Source organism: Carcharhinus amblyrhynchos, chromosome 27, assembly GCF_965287045.1.
Source record: "Carcharhinus amblyrhynchos chromosome 27, sCarAmb.v2.hapA, whole genome shotgun sequence".
Lineage (NCBI taxonomy): Eukaryota > Metazoa > Chordata > Chondrichthyes > Carcharhiniformes > Carcharhinidae > Carcharhinus > Carcharhinus amblyrhynchos.
In genome coordinates this window covers 4,693,897-4,711,903 of record NC_137350.1, presented here as the reverse complement: position 1 = coordinate 4,711,903, position 18,007 = coordinate 4,693,897, and the positions used below count along the sequence as shown (strand labels likewise).

General features: G+C 42.0%; 1 protein-coding gene across 4 annotated transcripts in view; it reads left to right on the top strand.

The window, feature by feature from the left end:
- The window catches only part of strada (STE20 related adaptor alpha), an 88,276-nt gene that overhangs the window by 31,280 nt on the left and 38,989 nt on the right, over positions 1–18,007 (top strand). For 3 of the 4 annotated variants that reach the window (XM_080213591.1, XM_080213593.1, XM_080213592.1), the window contains exon 4: positions 8,827–8,855. The exons of the other annotated variant lie outside the window; for it this stretch is intronic. In XM_080213591.1, coding sequence (XP_080069717.1) covers positions 8,827–8,855 — 29 coding nt within the window. The remainder of the gene's footprint in view (positions 1–8,826; positions 8,856–18,007) is intronic. 4 annotated transcript variants of the gene reach the window in all.

Genomic DNA, 18,007 nt, shown 5'->3' with positions numbered 1-18,007 from the left:
TGGAATTGCTGCAGATTTCACAATACTTTGAGCTGCCTTGGGGTAGATGAACTGATCCTCATGAGTTTCTGTGGCAGGTTTAGTATTGCCCAACAAGACATGCCTGAAGAATGGTTATCCACACTCCATGTGACCTCAGAAATGGCTCTAATAATCCTTAAGAATGATTTGGATTTTTCTCACATTTCCTGCAATGTGTTTGGATCTGTGAAAACTAACTGCACTTTGTCCCTTGGCACATGAAGAAAAATGGCAGTGAATTTCGTTAATGGTTTCGTTAAACATGTTTAGTTCTCCAGGCATCAGCAGCTCCTTATCTTGCCCAAGTCTAAGCCTGCTTAGTCAGTCTGCACCGGCTATTCTCACATTTTCAACAGGGATCACTGGACAGTGACTGAGAATAGGAATCGTGGCTGGTGCTTATCTCTTGACCCGTAGGGTTCCTGGGCCGACACGCCACAACCCAATTTGAACAGAGAAAGGATGTGATCCAGATCAATGCCATTTCTTACTGCGGGAGTGAGTAAAGGCAGATCTTTCTCTCCCTCACTGCTGCTACTGTCTGTAAGGTCATGCTATTCCAGTCGTGTGCACAGAATGACAATGTATTCAATTACAGCCTCTTGGAGAAATTAGATGGTAATCCACAATTTTGTAGGCTACAACGTAATATAAAATGTGAATATTTTCTTCAGTTTAACTACATGTTCATCCAAGACTTTGATAATTTAACTAATCATAGCTGTTCTGGTGCAGGTTATCTGGCCATAATGCCAATGTGGTTTTGGATCCCCTTTGCCTAATCCCAGTTTACTTTTCTATCTTTGTCCTAGCTAACGTTCTTTTAAATTCCCTCAATCTTCAACCCTACTCCTTACCTCCTATCTGTACCTTTACCTAGGTATCTATGGCAACTGTTGCTTAATGGTCTGTCAAAGCCATATGTATGAACCAATTCTGTCTTGCTTAAACATTGATTTATTCTCATTTCAAGTGCTGTGTGCTGTTCTGGGCAACATAACACTGTGAGTGAGGGAGGGGGACATCCTAGAGCTGGAGTACTAAGGAAGACAATAGGTTGATAAATGGGATTGGTTACCTGAGCCATGAAGGAGGATAAAGGGTAGCAGGATGTTTACATAAGGAAGAAATTGCTTAGCAAAGCTCCTATCAAGTTACTTTGGGAATCGGATAAATTAGATCTCAGAATATCATTATAAACATTGCGACAAGAGAACATGGATTAAAATTGATTCACGCTGAATATAAAGTACAGAGGAGATCTTTGAAAAAGACAAATGGGGCAGAGGGAGAATATGGAAATAGGTTAATAACAGGAAAGAGAATGGTAAGAAGTCTCTCAACACCAGATTAAAGTCCAGCAGGTTATTTGGTGTCATGAGCTTTTGGAGCGCTGCTCCTAGATCAGGTTAGTGGAGAGTTGGGCTCTCAAACAGGTCATATATAAACAAAGACTGCACAATCACCGGGCAGGAGTGCTTCCTACCTGTCGGGGAACACTTCAGCAGTCAAGAGCATTCAGCTTCCGATCCTCGAGTAAGCATTCTCCAAGGCAGCCTTCAAGGCGTACGACAACACAGAATCGGCGAGCAGAAACTGCTAGCCAAGTTCCGCACGCATGAGGACAGCCTCAGCCTGGATCTTGGATTCGTGTCACACTGCGTGCAACCGCTACCATTTGGCCTGGGCTTGCAAAATCCTACTAACTGTTCTGGCTTGAGACAATTCACATCTCTTTAACCTGTGATTAAACCTCTCGCATTGTCTGCACCTGTAAAGGCTCGATTGCCTATTAAGACACACATTCCAACCATTATCTTGCAATATCTTTGCCTTTATATGCCCTGTTTGTGAACCCAACTTTTCACACATCTGATGAAGCTCTCTGAAAGCTCATGATACCAAATAAACTTGTTGGACTGTAACCTGGTCTTGTGGGATTTCTTACTGTGCCCATCCCAGTCCAACGCTGGCATCTTCACATCAAGAAAAGAGATAGAAAAATCTTTAATAAACATATCAATCATAAAAAGATAGTAAACGATAGACTGAAAATGAGACATGGAGAGAAAATACATTGCATTTGTCTTCACTAGAGAGGGTGCTGCAAATGTAGCATTAAAATAGTAGCAATATTGAAAAGGATAAAAGTAAATAGGAGTGCCTGCAAGATTGGCAATTGTCTAAGTAGGAGGGTCACCCAGTTCAGGTGGGGTATACTAGGTTACTGAGGGAAGTAAGGACGCGCGTTGTCAGTTCCGGCCACGATCTTCCAAACCTTGGATATGAAAATGTTAGCCATGATGTGGAGATGCTGGCATTGGACTGGTGTAAGCACAGTAAGAAGCCTCACAACACCAGGTTGAAGTCCAATAGGTTTATTTGGTAGCAAAAGCCACAAGCTTTCAGAGCGCTGCCCTTATGTCTTGTGTGTCTGTCTGTCTGTAAACAGAACTTCCACTTGCCTGATAAAGAGGCAGTGCTCTAAAAGCTTGTGGCTTGTGCTACCAAATAAACCTGTTGGACTTTAACCTGGTGTTGTGAGACTTCTTACTATGAAAATGGTGCCAGAGGATTGAATGTTATATACCCTTGCTTTAAAAAGAGGGAGAGAGATAAACCTAGTGACTATATAGCACTCAGCCTAATAAGGCTAGTGCTAAAAATCTGAGACAGTAATCTGGGATAAAATTAATTTGCATTTGTAAATCTAGGGGCTAATGAAGGCGCAGAAGGCAAACTATGAACAAGTTCTTGATGAATGGAGAGGGTTGATAAGGGTAGTGCGGTTGATGTTGTAACATAAAATAGATCTGTTAACAAAATTGAGATTAAACACACGCTAGCAACATGAATATAAATTTAGCTAAGAGACTGAAATCTGAAAGTATTAGTAAATGGTTTTGTCTGACTGGAGAGTGTTCCATGCAGGGAATACATATTGGAACCACTGTTTGATGCATATTAATGAACTGGACTTGGGCATACAGGACACATTTAAAACTTTGCAGTCAATGATACAAAACTTGGGTGTGTATTAGACATCAGGAAGGCATGAAGTGATAAAATGGACAGAAATGTGGTTGATAAAACTTGATGCTGAGAAATGTGAAATGATACATTTTGGCAGGAAGGTGAAGTGAGACAAGATATGCAATCTTAAGAGACACAGATAAAGAAGTGTGATGTGTACACTCATCTTGCGGCAAGTTGAGAAAGAGGTTCTCGCAGCATGTTGAATCTTTTGCCTGTGTTAGAGAAACGGAGTACAAAGCAAGGAACTGACCTAAATCAGCTTAAACATCACACCCATTTCTGGGCATCACACCTGTGTAGAGAGCATGGAAGTGGTTTACTAGAATGGTATGAGGGATATGGGACTTCAGTTACAAGGAGAGTACAGAGAAGTTGGAATTGTTCTTGGAGCACAAAGTTGAGTTTTGGTAGCAGTGTTCAAAATAATGGAGCATGTTAGAGTCATTAAGGAGAAACTTTCTAGTGGCAAAAATTTGGTATCCCATTTAATATAATGAAAAACATGAGGAAACTTTTATTTAAAGAGCAAGCCTAAGCAACTGGGAGACTAACTGGGGGTTCAATTAGCCTTCTGCAACTGGGGGTCAATGGGTGCTTTTCGGATTGGCAGTTGGTGACTAGTGGAGTGCCCCAGGGGTCGGTGCTGGGGCCTCAGCTATTTACCATTTATATAGATGATCTGGAGGAGGGAACCAAGTGTATGGTGTCGAAATTTGCTGATGACACCAAGATTGGTGGAACGGCAAATTGTGCGGAGGGTGTGGAGAGTCTGCAGAAGGATCTAGATAGGCTGGGCGAATGGGCCAGGAACTGGCAAATGGAATTTAATGTTGGCAAATGTGAGGTTGTCCACTTTGGTAGGAATAATGGTAGGAAGGACTATTACTTACATGGCGAAAAACTGCGGCATGCGACGGTGCAGAGGGACCTCGGAGTCCTTGTGCATGAGTCGCAAAAACCCAGCCTACAGGTGCAGCAGGTGGTCAGGAAGGCTAATGGGATGCTGGCCTTCGTAGCAAGGGGGATTGAATATAAAAGTAGGGAGGTCTTGCTGCAGCTGTATAGGGCATTGGTGAGGCCGCAGCTGGAGTACTGTGTGCAGTTTTGGTCGCCGCACTTACGTAAGGATATTTTGGCCTTGGAGGGAGTGCAGAGGAGGTTTACTAGGCTGATACCGGAGTTGAGGGGGTTGAACTGTGAGGAGAGGCTGAATAAACTAGGCTTGTACTCATTAGAGTTTAGAAGAATGAGGGGAGATCTCATTGAGACATATAAGATGATGAATGGGATGGATAGGATAGAGGTGGAGAGGCTCTTCCCGCTCAAAGGACAGTAGGACTAGAGGGCACAGCCTCACGATAAAGGGGGGGCGGTTTAGAACGGAGTTGAGGAGGAACTTCTTCACTCAAAGGGTGGTGAATCTCTGGAATTGTCTGCCCGTTGAAGTGGTGAAGGCTGCCTCGCTAAATATTTTTAAGACACGGGTTGATAGGTTTTTGATAGGCAAGGGGATTAAGGGTTATGGGGAGAGGGCAGGAATGTGGAACTGAGACACGACAGATCAGCCATGATCTTATTGAATGGCGGGGCAAGCTCGAGGGGCTAGATGGCCTACTCCTGCTCCTATTTCTTATGTTCTTTTTAACAACATTAATTTCAAGAAAAGTGTTCAATTAGCCTCCTATAATTAAGAAAGATGGCGTATCTTTTTACGTAGCAAGGCTTATTAGTAATAGTAAGGTTTATTACTTAATAAATACAGAATTGACATTGCTGCTCCAATCTCGAGTACACATCCTTTACTACTTGGGAACTCCAAGATGCCTCCTGCGTCCTCAGTAACCATATGTTCAAGTAGGTCTATCAGTTGCAGCAGCTTGAGCTCCAGGTTGCAGCTGCTATTGCTGCGATGCAACCATGAGGTTGAGAGCTTTGTGAAAGCACACTCATAGATGTAATCACCCTACAGTCATAACAGTATGAGAGAGAGTGGAAATGGATGACTAGATAGTTGAGAAGAAACGGGCAGATGGCGCAGAAGTCCCCTGAATGTACCCCACACTCATTCAGTTCTGAAGATAGATGGAAGTGTGTGGAGTTTGCATGTGGTCCCCATGTCTGCATGTGGTTTCCTCCACAGTCCAAAGATGTGTGGGTCAGGTGCATTGGCCATGCTAAATTGCCCCTTAGTGTCAGAGGTATTAGTAGGCTAAATATGTGGGGTTACATATGTGGGATAGGGTCTGGATGTGATTGTTGTAAGTACAGGCTTGATGGGCCAAATGGCCTCCTTCCGCATTGTAGGGACCCTATGATTCTAAAGTGATGGTTCATCTGGGGAGCAGTGCCTGAGCCATGTCCATGGTATGGTAAACTCATCTGCAAGGGAGTCACAAAGAATACTGGAACAACAATAGTGACAGGAGATTTGATAGATCTCTACATTACTGCCAGTAGCACATGCAAGTGAGTATGGAAATGGGAGGATAAAGCAGATGAATGTGTGGCTGGAAAGACAGTACCTTTAAGAGGGAGCTTTAGATATTTGGAAGATTGGGACCATTTCTGGATGGAAGGGATCTGAACAGGTTGCATTGATTGCAACTAAACCGTGCCATGACTAAGTTCCTTGCTATTGCTAGTGCTGTTGAGAAGGATTTAAGCTAACTTGACAGTGATTTGAGATTTGGGAAATAATATTGGAGAGGAATACCAAGGTTAACAGAATACTGGGAGGTGCAGATAGCATTAGAGTAGGAAATAGTAAGTTAGGTGGATTCAGATTAATGAAGCCTACATTAGTTATTGTGCATGTATGTGAATATACAGTGGTAAAAAGATTGGTGAGTTACAGGCATAGATTGCTACACAAAAATATGATGTTGTGGTTATAACAGAGACCTGACTCAAAGGAGGTCAGGATTGGGTATGAAATATTCAAAGAACAAAGAAAAGTACAACACAGGAACAGGCCCTTCAGCCCTCCAAGCCTGTACCAGTCATGATGTTCTAACTAAACTACAAAACCTCCAGCCCTTGGTCCATATCCTTCTATTCCCTCCCTATTCATCAACCCATCAGATATCTCTTAAATGTTGCTAATGTGCCTGCTTCCATCACCACCTCTGGCAGCGTGTTCCAAGCACCCACCACTTTCTGCATGAAAAACTTCCCCTGCACATCTCTCTCAAACTTTCCCACTCTCACCTTCAACCTGTGTCCCCTTGTAATTGACATTCCCTCCCTTGGGGAAAAAAAACCTTTGACTGTCAACCCTGTTTATGCCTCTCATAATTTTGTAGACCTCTACCAGTTTGACAACAATAGGCCTCAGCTGATGAAGGCAGACATGCCATGTGCCTTCTTAATCACCTTGGCCATCTGTGTTGCCTCATTCAGAGAACTATGGACCTGCACACTCAGATTCATCTGTATGTGCATGTTCTAAGGGTTCTGCCATTTGCAGTATAATTCACACCTAAATTTGACCCTCCAAAATGAAATTACATAGGGGTGCAAAAACTAGAGTTGTTGTAATGGGAGACATTAATTATCCAAATATGGATTAGGATAGGAGCATAAGAGTACAGGATCAAAGACACGGTTGCATTTGGACACTGGTTCAGCTTTAGCTAGAGTATTGCGTCCAGTTCTGGGTGCTCCACTTTTAGGAAAGATGTGAAGGCGTTGAAGAGAATGCAGAAAAGATTCACAAGAATGGTTCCACAGATGAAGAACTTTAGCTGCAGAGATTTGGAGAAGTTGGGACTATTTGGAGAAGAGAAGTTTGCAGGGAGATTTAACAGATTGTTAAAAATCGAGTGGTGTAGACAGAATACAAAGGGAGAAGCTATTCCAGTTGCCGAAAGGACTGAGAGATAATTCGTGAAAGAAGCAATGGTGAAAAAGTTTCATGGAGCGAACGGTTAGGACCTGGAATGTCCTGCCTTGGAGTGTGATGGCGGCAGGTCCAAAAGAGGTTTTCAGGCAAGGATTGGAATACTATTTGGAAAGAAAGGATGTGCAGTTACTGGGAGAAGGCAGGGGAATGACACTAGGTGAATTGATCATTCGCAGAGCCAGAACCTTATTGGTTGAATGGCCTGTGTTGTGACTATTGTGATTTTGATGTTGGTGTAATTTGGAATGCCCTGCCTGAAAGGATGATGACAGCAGAATCCATTGTAACATTCAAAAAGAAATTGGATAAGAGCTTAAAGGGGAAAAAAGTAACAGGGCTATGAGAAAAAAGCAATGCAGTGGGGTTAATTAGACTGCTCTACCTAAGAGCCAGCACAATCACTTTGGGCTACATGGCCTCCTGGGGGTGGTGGGTGGAGGGTTTTGTCGTTAAGGTGTTCCATCAATACCTCTGGGTGCCCTAGAGTTTGTTGGAAATTTTCCTGGAAAACTGGCATAGGCTTTTTTTCTCTGATATCCCCAGGAGATAGTGTGATGTTGTGCTATGGTTAGGGTGAGTGATGTTTGGTCATGGTTGGGGTGAGTGACTTTTGGTCATGGGTTGGGATTGGGCTGAGTGACATTGGGTTGGGGTGCCTGGCGTGGTGTTAAAGTTTATTAGTCACAAGTAAGGGTTATATTAACACTGCGTTGAAGTTGCTGTGAAATTCCCTTGGTTGCCACAATCTGGCACCTGGTCGGGTGATTGTATCTAATCAGCACGTCTTTCAGAATGTGGGAGGCAACCGGAGCACCCAGAGGAAAACCAGGCAGACACAGGGAGAACGTGCAAACTCCACACGGACAGTGACCCAAGCCAGGAATCGAACCTGGGTCCCTGGTGCTGTGAGGCAGAAGTGCTAACCACTGTGTCCACCATACTACCATGATGTTAGGGTTAGGGCGAGCGATGTGTGATGTTAGGGTGAGGGCGAGTGACGTGTGATGTGTTAGGGTGAGGGTGAGTATCAGTGAGCCTTTCCCCACCTGTCTGGTGTATTTGTATCTGCGTAATCCATTCTGACCCATAGCGTTTGACCTCTCCTTGCATCAGACCCATTTTTATCTGTTTGATCTGTACCACGATGGCTTCAGCTGTTCTGTACTTTCTTCTGTTTTTTTTTCCACTGATCCTACACTTGGACATTCTTTGTTTCTTGCATCCTCAAGATCTAAAACAGTCTCAACTCCTTCTGTCACTTATTTTTCTCTCTCTCCTACAGTCTGCAGGCTTCTAAAATCCAACATTAGTATTTCGTCTTTGATGACTTGAAGACTATTGTCTCTGTCCTTGAGCAGTCTGATGTGTAAGATTTTTTTAATGCCATTCACTTTGTTGCACACAGCAAGTCACTGGCTAATACTGTTTTGTCCAAATGATCATCTTAGCCCATGGGAGGACAACACTGTTATATAATGTATATAGTATTTATCAGAATCCTGTTATTTGGGGTGTATGCTGTGATCCTTTGCTGACCACTCCTGTGAAATGCAGTCGTTGAATTATTCTAAATTGATGTTCTCAATATTCCAGTAGCATTTTTATGGAGTCTGTAATATGTGTGAAATTTAATAAGTGACTATAAGATTGTAATTTTGTGCAGATGTCAGATGGTGTAATAAAAGTGACTGAAATTTCTTGTCATCCAAATACTGTTTTGCTGTAAAATGCCAACCTTACCCTTTGATTTGGTGCAATCAGTGATTCTGCACTCTGTGATTGAGATGTTGGCTATAATCATTGCCAATCTTGTTTGCCAATTGTTCTGCCCCACAACTGAAAGTCAACACTTAGTTTCTTTACTTCAGAGCGTCCTCAGGCGGAGTATCACAAAAAGGTGAGTACCGAGCACCAACAGGTTGTGATATTGATTGCATGTGAGCCCTTGTGTAATGTGGTATGTAGCTTTGTGTTGCAGTTAGCTTCACTGTAACTGCATCCTTGCAAAGTTTGCTCTCCTGTGATGTCCATATATTGCTGAAGAGAATTTTAATTTGTGGTGTTGTATTAAAGTTGCTTTTTATTCCACTTCTGTACAGTTTAGTGTTAGAAAGATAATGACATTACATAGAATTACAGCACAGAAACAGGCCATAGGTTTATGATTATGTTAACATCCCACAAGAGCCTTTTTCCATTCCTCTTCATTTCAACCCATTTACATATCTTTCAATTCCTTTCTCTTATAGTACTTAGATGTATTTCAGGGGAAGCTACATTGTGTTATTATCTCAAATACTTCATATGGTAGCAAATCTAACATTCTGACCACTGACTAAGTTTCTCCTGAATTCTTTATTGGATTTATTAGTGACCATCTTTATTGACCTGAAGTTTTGGTCTTTTTCATGAGTGGAAATATTTATTTGTCTACCTAATTGTACCTCTTCATGAAGACCTGCGAGTCTCAGCCTGTTCAATTGTCCCTGCTACGCATAACCCCTCAGTTTTGTTCATCTTTGAGTATTTATTTTCACGGTCTCCATTGCACATTTTAATATAATAGCTGTACTTCATCCCCTAGTAATTTTATACACATGGAACAAATTTCAAAACACACAGCTTCTCACATTGGGTGGCAAAGGGAACATGATGATAACAGTGGCTCACCAACTTGTAAAGCCAAATGATGGGAGCCCTTGCTCCACTCTGCATATCACTCTCTGTGACAAATCCCATCTATCTCTAATGGTCAACAAGGTAATACAGTTGACTGTTCTATAGACCATTACTGATGAGGGCAGCTCTGAGCAGCAGGTACATGTCTGTATTCATTGTGAGACACTGAGGTTCTGATTGGCATGTGGAATTGGACACTGATTTGCCAATTGCTTATGGAGAAAAATACAGATGAATTTCACTTCCCAATGGCCAGCTCGTCACCATTGAAACATTGTCAGCGGAGACAGAGTAGCACTCTGTGTGACGGTGAAGCTGGCGTGGATACTTCATTATGGCAGATCTTCACAATCCATTCAATTAAAGTGTGACCATAGTGACAAAACACTAACTTTTATTTTAATGACTTTCACTTTAATGACATTTTAAGGCATTGATTAATACTTTACATTGCAATCCATCTACAAACATCTATGTAAAAACCCTCCATGCTGCTACATGGCTAGGAACTTTCATTTACAAAAATTAGATTCAAACTTGTCTCAATGGGTGAAACTGTTTGTGGGTAGCAATGCAAGACTGATCCTTACATTTCTCTTCCACCTGCCAGCCCAGCCATTTTAAACCCTTCTTATTTTAACTGTTCTCTCCTTTTAAAGTCCTGACTTGTCTGGACATGAGTATGAAACACCACAGAAACCTGTTCAAGAATCATAGAACCCTACAGTGCAGAAAGAGGCCCTACGGCCCATCGAGTCTGCACTGACCACAATCCCACTCAGGCCCTACCCCCATATCCCTACACATTTTACTTGCTAATCCCTCTAACCTACGCATTTTAGGACACTAAGGGGCAATTTTAGTATGGCCAATTAACCTAACCCACACATTTTTGGACTGTGGGAGGAAACCGGAGCACCTGCAGGAAACCCATGCAGACGTGAGGAGAATGTGCAGGCTCCACACAGATAGTGACCCGAGCCGGGAATCGACTCGGGTCCCTGGAGCTGTGAAGCGGCAGTGCTAACCACTGTGCTACCGTGCCACCCCAAATGTACAAGTGTACACTTAGCTTGTCAGGAGGGGTGTCACAACTACTTCTGGGTCCATCCTACTTTGACCAGATGCTGTTAGGAGATGACTAGATGATGCTTGGGAGCATGAGTATTGTGTGTGCTGTGCAGTGTGTCTGCATTTCATAATGTTACCATTGGTAAGTGCCGCAATTTTCAATATTGTTTGTGATTTGTCTTTGTCACAAAAATTACTGTATTTTACTATGGTGGTAATATTCATAGTTTAATATAGTACCTGTTTGTAGTTCTCTACTTAAAGATTTTACAGACACAACCTTCTGTTGATTGCAAGTCCACATATTCATCAGTCTCTGTATGTGCTGCTTTACTTGAGTGAGATTTGCATCTGTCATGTTAATTTGTTTTTACTGATTGTTGTTTGAATAAAAGCTGCAATATTGTTGACTCCTGATCTGGGAACCCATGACAATTCAATGTAGGGCTGACATGGTAATTGCATAGATGTATCAGAAGAGATACTCCAAAATATTGGATGGGGACCAATTTGCTACATTGATAATTAAGCATTTTCTGAGTGTCTGAAGCCCTTTATAATATATCATACTGTTGGTAGTAAATTTAGTTCATCAACGTGAAGGGTGCAATTGCTGCATAATGGGCAGCCAGGTCTCTGGAAGTTTCAGATGGGGCAGGGGTAGCTAGCTATACCTGAGTGATAATGAGACATCTGGGATGCCTAGATCCTCAAAGACATCAAAGCAGATGTGAAGAGTAAATTGGTCACTTAATTCAAGAGAATTACTTTAAAAACGAATCTGTTTGTAATCCAATGTTTATTATTATCCATTCGAATCAGCAACATTCCACACAAGCCAAAATCCTACCCTTGTTGTGGTTTAAATGTCCCATAGACTCATAGTGGAGGTTCATGCAGCAGTGGACATGCAGTTGGATCTGTGCTTGATTGAAGGAACCCCAATAACATCAAACCCACTGTGCTGAAAATAAGTCATTTTTTGCTATTAACAAAAATTGGAGAATCTCGGGGTCAGGAAACCAAAGGAAGGTACACAATGGGTTTGTATAGTTATTTACAGTGCAGGAGGTAATTTTGGAACCACTGCTTTTCTTGATGAAGATTAATGACATGGACTTGGGTGTGCAAGGCATTATTTCAAACTTAGACAACCAAAACTTGGAATTAGCAAAAAGGCAGACTTACCACGGATCACAGTGTATAAGTTGACCTTTGAAGCTTCCAAAAATAGGCGTTCAACTTGTATGTCAAGTATAAAATATGAGCTCAGTGTTGACGCAGGGGATCCATTTCTGTTTTTCAGTCCCCACGTGCATTCTGCTTTGTGTGGGCATTTCTTAAACTCCCGCACATCATAGCAACGTAGTCCATGTCTCCTTCTTGATCCCATGAACCGACTTAAAGGTGAGAATCCTAAAGATGCCTTTATCAGCTGAAAACTGGAGGTTAGCCTGCATACGGAGTATAGATTAAACATGGTTTTGGTGCTGGGAACTGCGATGTCATCTATGTTGTATCAATTTATATGTCACAATCCACTGTGACCGTGGTGATGGACTTGAAGAGGATGTAGACAGACTGGTGGAATGGACACAGGCGATGAAGTTTAATGTCGAGGAGTGGGAAGTGATGCATTTTCGAGGGAAGAATGAGAAGAAAATGTAAAATACAGAATGCACATCAGTGGATACAGGAAAATAGAGGGACCTGAGGAATATATGCACACAAGTCAGTGAAGCTGACAGGCAGATTGAGAAAGTGATTGATTAAGGCATATGGGATCCTGGGTTCTGAATATAGATAGAATAAAAATTGAAGGAAGTAATGGCGAACCTTTGTAAAACACTGTTTAAAGCTCAACTTGGAGTCACAAGAGCAAAATGACCCAGAAGCAGTAGCCACCACACGGATGAACTGTCCAATCCAGTCCAACCTGTGGCTCTGGAGTAGCCACATTCCAAGAGATGCGTGTAATGTCAAAGAGAAACAGATTAGTGATTGGTTGGTAAATATTTTGTCTACCTTCAAATCCTGTGTAATTTATTAGTAATTGTAAGATTTACCAGCAGTAGTAAAAATTATTGGGTGCAGCTTTGTTTACTAATTGATGCATAATAAAAAGGCAGGGCAGGTGTGTCCCAACTACAAAATGTGAGACACCTATGTATCTGTGGCTTGAGGAGTTGCAGCTCAGTCATTGAACTGGCGGCTAAGCTGTAGACACTGATGTATCAGGAAGGGGAACGTTACCTGGACACTTTGTACAAGGAGATAGTCACACCTCTTAGGATAGGGTGATCTTAATCTGTGGTCAGGGACAGGACGGTGTGTAAGACAGGTTTGAGAGCCCAGAAGGTGCATGTGGAGGACCCTCAGCCTTTACAATTTTCTAACAGACTTGAGGTTTTCTCAGCCTGAAGTGGTGGTTGCTGGGTGGATGAGCAAACTGAACATGGTACAGGAAGGCATTCAGGGGTGAGGGGGAATTGGTGGGGTGGGATGTAATTAATAGGAAAGTGGTAGTTGGGACAGTATAGTCAGGCAGATAGACAGTTCTCTGCAGCAGAGAGCCAGACAGCTGTGTTGGCTGCCTGATGCCAGCATTCTGGACATCTGCTTTGTGCTGGGGAGGAAGTTGCAGCGGGAGGATACAGTCGTCACTGAGGGCTCAAAACACTGGAAGCCCTAGAGGAGTATAGAAAGTACAGGGGATTACATAATAAAGAAATTAGGAGAGCAAAGTGGGGGCATGAAAATGCACTGATGGGTAAAATAAAAGAAAATCCAAAGTTATTTTATAAGTATATTAAGTACAGGAGCATTACTGGGGAAAGAATAGGGCCCATTAGTGACCAACATGGCAATTTGTGTGGGATAGATGAGGTTTTAAATGAGTACTTTTCATCTATGTTCACTATGAAGAAGGATAATGTTGGTATAGAAATCAAGGAGGGACATTGTGATTTACTTGAATAACAACATTGAAAGAGGGGAAGTTTTAATGGGCCTAAAAGTAGTTAAATCCTCAGATCCAGGTGAGATGTAGCCAAGGTTTCAATGGGAGGCAAAGGCAGAGATTGCAGCGGCACTGGCAATGATTTTTGAATTTTCCCTGGCCACTGGAGAGATACAGTAAAAAGTCTGACAACACCAGGTTTTAGTCCAACCGATTTATTTGAGAGATGCCAGAGGACTGGAGAACATCTAATGTGGCCTCATTGAATGGCGGGGCAGGCTCGAAGGGCTGGATGGCCTACTCCTGCTCCTATTTCTTATGTTCTTATGTTCAAGGAGGGAAGTAGGGGAAAACCAGGTAATTACAGGCAGTGAATCTAACCTCAGAGATAGGGAAATAAATTTTTAAAATTCTGAGGGACATGGTTTGTCTCCACTTGAGGAATTAAGGATTAATCAAGGGTAGTCAACATGGTTTTGTCAAAGGGAGATCATATCTTACAAATTTAATTGCATTTTTCAAAGAGGTGACTAAATGTATAGATGAGGGCAGTGCAGTTGATGTAGTCTATATGGACTTCGATAAGTTTTTTGACAAAGTTCCACATGGGGGACTGATAAATAAGGTGAGAGCCCATGGGATCCAGGGCAATTTGGCAAATTGGATCCAAAATTGGCTTAGTGGCAGGAGGCACAGGGTGATGGTCCAAGGTTTTTTTTGTGACTGAAAGCCTGTGACCAGTGGTGTTCCTCAGGGATCAGTGCTGGGTCCCTTGCTGTTTGTTGTATGCATAAATGATCTGGATATGAATGTAGGAGGTATGATAAGTAAGTTCACAGATGACAAAAATTGGTGGTGTGGTAAATAATGAGGAGGAAAGCCTTAGAGTACAAGATGACATGGACAAGCTGATTAGATGGGCAGAAGTGGCAAATGCAATTTAACCCTGGAAAGTGTGAGGTGATGCAATTGGGAGTACTAACAAGGAAAGGCAATATGGAATAGATGGTACAAAGATCAGAGGGACTTTGGTGTGTGTGTCCACAAATCCCAAGACAACAGGACGAGTAGACAGGATTAAGAAAGCATATGGTATACTTGCCTTTAATCAAGGCGTTGAATACAAGAGCAGGGAGGTTATGATGAAGCTGTACAAAATAAGGCCACAGCTGGAGTACTGTGCAGTTCTGGTCACCACACTACAGGAAGGATGTGATTGCGCTAGAGAGAGTGCAGAGGAGATTCACCAGAATGCTGCCTGGGCTGGAGCATTTCAGCTATCAACAGAGACTGGATAGGTTGGGGTCCTTTTCCTTGGAGCAGAAAAGTCGGGGGGGACCTGGTTGAGGTGTAAAAATTGAGGGGCACAGAGGGATAGGAAGGAGCTTTCCCCTCTAAGGATTATGTTCGTCCCAAATCAAATAAATGGATGGTTGACAGAGGAAAGAACATCACAAAGACTGGAAATATGCACGCTTCCCCACTTGATGCTTTGTGTAGTTTTTAATCATTAAATTATTGGATGCTATTAATGCACAAACTGTCATTAGATTGATCAAAAATGCAGAATATCCAATTCAGTGGATGAAGAGGAAGATGATTTGTTATGGAGTGAGGATTTTGAAACTGAAAGTACCATATTGGATCCACTGCCAAAGTGACTCATAGAGTCATAGATATTTACAGCATGGAAGCAGGCCCTTCAGCCCAACTTATCCATGCCACCCTTTTTTTTAAAACCCCTAAGCTAACCCCAGTTGCCCACATTTGGCCCATATCCCTCTATACCCATCTTACCCATGTAACTATCTAAATGCTTTTTAAAAGATAAAATTGTACCCACCTCTACTACTCTTTCTAGTTTAATAATATCCTTTCTATAATAGGGTGACCAGAATCGCACACAGTCTTCCAAGTGTAGTCTTAACAATGTCTTGTACAGCTTCAACAAGATGTCCCAACTCCTATATTCAGTGTTCTGACCGATGAAACCAAGCATGCCGAATGCCTTCTTCACCACTCTGTCCACCTGTGACTCCACTTTCAAGGAGCTATGAACGTGTACCCACTAGATCTCTTTGTTCTGTAACTCTCCCCAACCCCCTACCATTAACTGAGTAAGTCCTACCTTGGTTCAATATACCAAAATGCATCACCTCGCATTTGTCGAAATGAAACTCCATCTGCCATTTGTCAGCCCACTGGCCCAATTGATCAAGATCCTATTGCAACTGGGGACAACTTCACTGTCCATTATGCCACCAATTTTGGTGTTATCTGCAAACTTACTAACCATGCCCCCTATATTCTCATCCAAATCATTAATATAAATGACAAATAACAGTGGGCCCAGCACTGATCCCTGAGGCACACTGCTGGTCACAGGCCTCCTGTTTGAAAAACTCTCTACAACCACTCTCTGGCTTCTGTCAGGAAGCCAATTTTGTATCCATTTGTCTACCTCACCCTGGATCTTGAGATTTAAACTTATGCAACAACCTACCATGCAGTACCTTGTCAAAAGGCCTTGCTAAAGTCCATGTAGACAACATCATCTGCATGCCCTCATCTACCACCTTGGTTACCCCTTCAAAAAACTCAATTAAATTTGTGAGACATGATTTTCCACTCACAAAACCATGTTGACTGTCCCTAATCAGTCCTTGCATCTCTAAATGTCTGTAGATCCTGTCTCTCAAAATACCTTCCAACAATTTACCCACCACAGATGTGAGGTTCTGTGAAGCCTGTAGTTCCCAGGCTTTTCCCTGCAGCTCTTTTTAAACAAGGGCACAACATTTGACACTTCTCCAATCTTCAGGCACCTCACCCGCGACTATCGATGATTCAAATATCTCAGCTAGGGGACCCACATTTTCCTCCCTAGCCTCCCACAATGTCCTGGGGTATACTTCATCAGGTCCTGGGGATTTATCTACCTTGTTGCACTTTAAGACTTCCAGCACCTCTGTAATATGTATGCTGCTCAAGACATCACTATTTATTTCCCCAAGTTCCCTAACATTTATGCTTTTCTCAACAGTAAATACTGATGAGAAATATTCATACTTCAATAAATTTTGCTGTGTTGGATGCCAAATATGAGTTTAATGGACTCTGCTTTCATTGTGATGATAGTATCTTTGTGCAAGTAATGAAGTGTGTTCAATAAACCAAGCCACATTTATTCAAATGACAAGGTTTTTTCACATTGTACGATGGTGACCACCCAGACCAATGATTCACTTTATATTTCATTTTTGGAAGCTTTAAAGGTTAACTTATATTCCAATATCTATGAAAGTTTTCTGACTAGGAAAAAAAAGAAAAAGTAGGACAAAATGGAAAGGTTGGGGGAATGGGGGTAGAAAGCAGAAAGCAAACACTTTTGTGCTGTTTCGATTCTACCAAATAGCAATTAGACCCAGAAAACCTGGCTTTTTCTTGGCAATCAACCCATCCAATCCCTTGCCATTGCCTTCAATCATCTCTTCTCTCCAAAACGCAACAAATTTCTTCTCAATGACCTTTCCTTTATAATGATGATGTTTTGCATAAGAGCTTTCATAAGCCATTGTTAGCAAAATTGAAGCTGATGGGATAAAAATGGCAGTAGATACAAAGTTGGTTGAACAGTGGATAGCACAATGTTGCGGTGTATGGCTTTTGTTGGACTGGAGGGAATTTGTGTTGAAGTTAAGTTCTCCAAGGTTCAGTATTGGGACTGCTCCTGTTTTTGATAGAATTACTGACTTGGATTTCAGGGCACAGAGTACAATTTTAAAATTTATGTAAGATTTAAAAATATGGTAAACAGTAAGGAAGATAGTAATAGACTTCAAAAGGATGTAGACGGCTCATGGAATGTTTGGAAACATGACAGATGAAATTCAGTGCGTGAAATGCTATATCTTGGGAGGAAGAATGAGCAGAGAGTGCATGATAAATGATGCAACTTGAAGGGCAATAAGAGCGATCTGGGAACACTTGTGCACCATCTTTGAAGATGATGAAACTGATTAACAAAACAGCTAAAAAAAAACCAAAAGCATCTTGGATTTTATTGAGGCATAGAGTAAAGAAACCTGGAAATCATGCTATGTAATAAAGAGTTTGGTCCAATTTGGAATATTGTTCAACTTTGGACACCACACTTTAGTAAGAACTCAAAGGCTTTGGAGAGCGTATGGAAGAGATGTACTGGAATGGTTCAAGGATGAAGGCTTACAGCTTCATGGCTAGACTAGGTGAGGTATTTCTGCTTAGGCTAGTGAGAGTTAAGAGGTAATATGATAGAGATATTTAAAATCATGTAGGGTTTAGTGAAGCAAAGCTATTTT